At 45.0% G+C, this 6,000-nt stretch overlaps 1 protein-coding gene across 7 annotated transcripts in view; it reads left to right on the plus strand.

Moving 5' to 3' along the window:
• The window catches only part of SPECC1 (sperm antigen with calponin homology and coiled-coil domains 1), a 334,491-nt gene extending 328,695 nt beyond the window's left edge, over positions 1-5,796 (plus strand). For all 7 annotated transcript variants that reach the window (XM_033921588.1, XM_033921589.1, XM_033921586.1 and 4 more), the window contains one exon: positions 4,295-5,796. In XM_033921588.1, the coding sequence (XP_033777479.1) occupies positions 4,295-4,384 (90 nt within the window). In that variant the 3' untranslated portion in view covers positions 4,385-5,796. The remainder of the gene's footprint in view (positions 1-4,294) is intronic.
• The last annotated feature ends 204 nt before the right edge of the window (positions 5,797-6,000 follow it).

Here is a 6,000-nt window from a genome sequence, read left to right on the forward strand (position 1 = left end):
AAAAAGGAAGGGAGGTGCTTACGCTCCTTTTACAGAATAGGCTTCTACCAATTTTATGCTGTAACAAGGCAAAAAGGTGCCTAATGGCAGCCTATTTTATAAGGAGTCACAGATGGCTATAAACTAATAGCACAAATCCTGCAGGAATCGTGGGTAAAACAGAATCTTTTTGAAAATTGAGTTTTCCTCGTTAATACTGTAGTTCGTTGGGGAGCGTGTCTGATTGTGCATCCCAGTGTGATTGCAGCAGATGCACAGCCTGGTGTTGTGATGCTTGTTGGCACAATGTGTTCTCAAATTCACAGTCACCAAGGACGTGCAAATTGAATATGAAGGGTCTGGGTAAGACAAACACAGAGAAGCAGCAGGGAAAGAGGAAAGACAGAAGAAGAAGAAACTGGATGGAGAGTTACAAAAGGAAATCGGGCAAGAATCAGGACAGATACCCTGTATATATTTGTCTTGGAGGAGTGGGCTGGCTAGGACCCCAGTATATGCTGGGTAGAAAGTTCTGAAGGAGCAGACTGGTTGGGGTCCCTGTATATGCTGATTAGTGGCTAAGAGGAACAGGGATGTTTAGGGCCCTGTATAAGCTGGGTGGAGAGTCCTGGAAGAAACAGCTGGTCAGATCCAAGGTATATGCTGACTCAAATGTTCTAGAGATGCAGGCTTCTGAAGCCCTTATATATCCACCGGTGTCCTAGAGGATCAGGTTGCAGAGCTCTCAACTCCAGTATATATACAGGGGCCCCAACCAGCCTACGGCTCTTGCCAGACCAGCATTTAAAGGCACCTAGGTCAATCTACTCCTGGACTCTAGCAACACATATAGAGCCCCCGTCCTGATCTTCCATGGTCCCATACTTTGTTCATATAAAGTCATCAGTTGGGGCTGCTGAGCTCTCTAAAACCCTAACCTAGCCCTTCCATAAGTCAGGCCTTGTACAGAATTTGCCTTCATATACAGACAGGGCAATTTTCAGAACAATCAAGCTGGCTAATTACAAAGTTAGCTGGCTGTCAAGGGTTGTGATATGTTAAGGATTAAATAAAGTTCCTGAAAAATGGACATCTCTGGTGGCAAAGCAAATGGGGAAGAAATATGCATGTCTGTTTAATATTCAAATGCATTGTGAAGTTCATACATCCCAGCATGTATTCATATGTTTACTTACGCAGCCCATGAGATTTGGACTTCTCTTCCACTAGAGGCATGTCCATGCCAACAATGATCTGGTTTTCCATAAGCTTGATAAGGCTTCTTAAAAAAATTAAAATTGTAAAAAGCAGCACGGGATGTGTGTTTTATAATGTAGTCTATAACTTGCAATATTTATTTATTGGGATTTACTAACTGCCTTTTCATGAAGAGATTCACCCAAAGGAGTTTACAATACACTGAATAGTAATCAGGTACTCTTTAAGTATTTTCTCCATCTGTCCCAGCAGGTTCACAGTCTAACTGGGGTACCCGGGCAATGGAGGATTAAGGGCTAGATTCACTAAGCAAACCGATCGTGTACTGATCGGTTTGCGATCCGATTTTCCTCCGATCTGATTCACTAACCTCTGTGCCCGATCCGATTCCGATCCGTGCATGCAAAGTAGGAAGGGCCGTGATTCACTAACAAAAAGCAGGCACACCATCTGGGCTGGTCGATCCAAAAACAAGCGACTGCTGAGGACCAGTCGCTTGTGCAAAAACCCTGCTCTCAGCCCCGATTCTCCTGCCTTTTGTCGCCCTGCTCAGCCCCGATTACCCTGCCTTTTGCCGCCCCTGTACTCTTCTGCTCTGCCTCCCTTCCCTGCAGCGCAAACCCGTGGTTTTAACCCGCTTTAAACCCAAATCAAAAAAGCACGGACTTCAATCACATGCGCAGACCATCTACAGGCAAAGTAGATGGTCTGCGCAAGCGCCGGGATCGCTCTTCAGCGATCCGTGTCGTCGGTGGGGGGCGTGCTTCCAATCGCCCCCATTTGCATGCAGAGGGTTGGTGAATCGGTCGGCATGCCTTGGATTGCCCACGGATCAGAAGGTTAGTGAATCTAGGCCTAAGTGACTTGCCCAGAGTCACAGGGAGAGATCGAACTCACAAACCACTAGGTCATTCCTTCCCTCCCCATATAATGTGAGTGTTTTTGTGTGTTGCTGGTTAATAAATACTTCTTAAAAGCATCAGATATAGCCATTTTAAAGTCCATGATTGCTTTTCTATCTGCATCTCTTTCAGTACATTTTTAAAGAGACTCTACAACAGTGATTCCCAGACCTGATTCTGGAGGCACCGCAGCCAGTCAGGTTTTCAGGATATCCACAATGAATATTCACAAGAGATATTTGCATGCAAATCTCTCTCTTGCCTATTCTTTGTAGATATCCTGAAAGCCTGACTGGCTGCGGTGCCTCTAGGACCAGGTTTGGGAACCACTGCGCTACACATTGTTTTTGAAAATTGCCTAAAAGATAGAGATGTCTACATATCTTGCTGCTAGTAGGCAGTTTAGCTCAAATTGTGCCCGAACTATCCAAGGAGTATAGAATGGAGCAGGAAAGAGATAAAAGAACTCAAAAAAAGAGAAGATAGTGGAAGAACAAATTTCAAAGCAGGCAAAAACAGTGTTATGCATGAACGTGGGCTAATTGAAAACTACTCACCCTTCAGGCAACACTTTTTTTACACATTTAGGATGGGTTTTGAAACAGTGTGCATACCTTAATTCTTCTAAAAGCAAGCATGTTTCCTTCAGGAAAATGAACTGCAAGTGTCTGTAGGGCTTTTTTTATGGCAGTTTTCAAAGTGCAGATGGTGTCCACTTGATTGTTTGCATAATACCACATTGTTGCATGGTATCACTTGGATCTTCAGATTCACCAACACGCATGTTGTTTCCATTTTATACACATTATTACATGATTTTTTAATAAAATCCATATCAGGAGCATCATCTCTCCACGGTGTTTCTTTAGTTTTCAAAGTGCATGCATTCACTATCACTTTGAAAACGAGTCCATGGTTGAAAAGTATTTACAGACCACAGCTATGTGAGCCAGATGAGATTAACACTCATGGATATGGCTGTGTTCAGAATTTTCTACTGGTAAACCCTCATTTACCTGTAGAAAATAAATGTCTTCCAAAATTGCCCTGGGTCCTATGTAAGGAAATGTGCCCATGTTGTCAATAGGGCTTTAATCCAAATAATTCTGCACCTGTGGATTAAAAACTCCCATGGCACAGAGAGCTCTGCTGGTGGATTTTCAAAGGGAAACTTCCAAGTACCAAGGGGGCTGCCAGCTGCTGAAACTTATTGAATATTGTCCTTCCAAAAATCTCAAGACATACTTAAGAATGAGAATAGTTTCCCGCTGCTTCTAAGAAGTTTCCAGATTTGCTGCTTTGTCTCCCTTATTACCAACTAGTTTTTTAGCCCGTTACATTAACGGGTGCTAGAATAGATGTGTAGACTTAGGCATTTCTTTCTCTCTTTCTGTATGTGTGTCTTTTTTTCTTTCTCCCAGCCCCCCTATCTTTCTGTCTCTCCCCCCTGTCCAGCAGTAGCCCTTCTGCCTTCTTTTTACCTACCAATATTCCCATTTTCCCTTTCCTATTTCCACCTTTTTCCACCCCATCCAGCATCATTAGAGTACCTGTTGCATTGTTGGTGTTCCAGTGTCTCCTCTGCCTTGGGTCTGGGACGACTATTGTGGGCCAGGATTGCCAGGGGTGCCCTGTAGGACAGGCAGGGGCAAGGGTCAGCAGAGGTGGGGGAGTTCTGGGTGGCAGCGTGAGTTCACTCTGGTGCAGGGCCTCTGCCGTGTCGCGGGGAGCTGGTGTCTGCACTTCTAGCCACTTCCTCTAGAGTCCCTACTGCAGCGCGCAGGCGTCGCATCGCGCGGCAGTGACGTCCAGGCCTTGCACTGCCACGTCTCTCCTGAGCCGCGACGAAGAAGGCAAGGGGTGCTAGTGGCTGGCAGCCGCTGCTCCGCACCGCCTTTCGCCTCAAGCCACCGCGGCCTCCTCCCGGCAGCCGCTGCTCCGCATTGCCTTGCCGCGGCAGCGTCTAAAGACACTTCGACCCGTAGGGCCGTATTGTGAGGTGGAGAGCAGGGAAGCTTTTCTGGCGCGCATGCGCACTCATGCTGCCGCGACAGATCAGGGAACACGCGGCGCGAGTGCGCATGCGCGCGTAGCGTTTTATTATATATGATGCCTCAATGAAAGCAGGCCCAACAGCACAAAGGGTGACAGCAAGTTAGCTCTTCTTTCCTCACTCTCCCTTTTTCTTTCCACAGGAGCTCAGCGAGATGATGTACACTGAGCGCCCAGACTGGCAGAGGGTTATGCAGTATGTGGCACAGATCTACAAATACTTTGAAACGTGAGACTGAAGAAGGTGAAAGAGACTGACCTCAATGCCACAGAAGCACTTGTTCACTTTAGAGGCAACATGGAGCCTCGGGGGACCTTCCCTGTTCCTGTGTGGGACTGTATGTTCTGAAATTGTACAACACCAGCAGTGTGCAGAGGGCTATGTGAAAAAGGAATCGCGTCTGAGGCACCCCTAAGATCTATCTTCAATTAATCTTTGTTACATTTTGCTGATTGCTCTCGTTAAAAATTTATGGTGGACATGAGGGGGGTTGTTTGTGACCTCAGCGTGACTAACTCTAGAGGCCCTGAGTGTCAGGGAAAGGAATGATGCCTCATATAAGTGACATCTGAGGGGGTTTTTTTCCACATAAGAAGAGGTATATTTTAGATAAAATTGTGAGAATGCTTTTGTGCCAAGTCATTGAATTCTGTCATATCAAATCCCCTGCCCACCTTCACCACACATCCAGCAAGCCACTGATAGCTTCTTATCCAAAACAGCAGGATTGCACTGGGAGAACTGCATTTACAGAGTGTGTTTCTTCAGTCGTCTGCTGCCTTTGAACATTGCCAGATATGAACACCATTGAAAAGGCCACATCAGTGCCAAAAGGTTTGTGCCTCGATCTCTCCACAGGAGATGTCAGAACAGAAACTAAACTTGATACAGAGATTGTATACTCACTCGTGCGCTTTTTCTTTCTCACCTTTTATGTGGGGAGCAATGTGAGCTCTATAGTTTCTGTCAGCTTGGCTGAACCAGAAGGCCTCCCACAGTTCACAACCACTTGACTTTTCATGTTTACATCTTTGTGTGGTTACTCTGTTAGCGCACTTGAATACATAGAAATAAGTCAACAAATAAATAGTTGTGAAAACTTTCTATTAGACTATCTTAATGCATTTATTACTAGCATCCAGGGTTATCCACTTTTCATCAGTCAATGTGAGAGCAGAGTTCTCAAAAGCCACTCACAAATAAGTTAATGTAAAGATAACATTTCATCTACAACTTGTTCACTGGCCTTTATTTCTACTTAAAACCATATTATATTGTGCAGTGTGAGTTAGTTTCTGCTTTCTTATTTCTCTTTTTATAAACCATTTTGAGTTTCACACTTTAAGCAAGAGGTGGACAGCCATGGTTCTCGAGGGCCACATCCCAGTCGGGTTTTCAAGATTTTCACAATGAATATGCATGAGATTGATGGTGTCATGGTGACTCTGAACTGGGTTAGGTTTTCACTCCCTAGTAATGGATTCAGCAGCCAGGACATTCATAGAGATACTTGGATCCACTGCTGTAGCACTGAAAATATAGAATTTTTAGCAGCCTTTTGCCTTGTTAATACTTGATTGTTTTGACTTTCAAGTACATTTTTACACATTTTGAAAATTCTCAATAAAAATTGATTTGAGTAGACTTTTGCTTTTAGTTTCCCTTTACAATTTTTTTTTTAGGATCTGTTTAAGCCAATCAGGGCCCCTCCCAAGATGCATTGGGAGGGGGAAAGCCCATCATTCTCAGCACACGGCCTTGTAGGCAGGAGGATGTGGGCTTCCCTCCTGCCAATTTGTCTTTGGAAGGTACTGCAGGGGTCTGGGGATGTGAGGGGGAGGGTCCAGA

This window comes from Geotrypetes seraphini, chromosome 15 (assembly GCF_902459505.1).
Source record: "Geotrypetes seraphini chromosome 15, aGeoSer1.1, whole genome shotgun sequence".
NCBI lineage: Eukaryota > Metazoa > Chordata > Amphibia > Gymnophiona > Dermophiidae > Geotrypetes > Geotrypetes seraphini.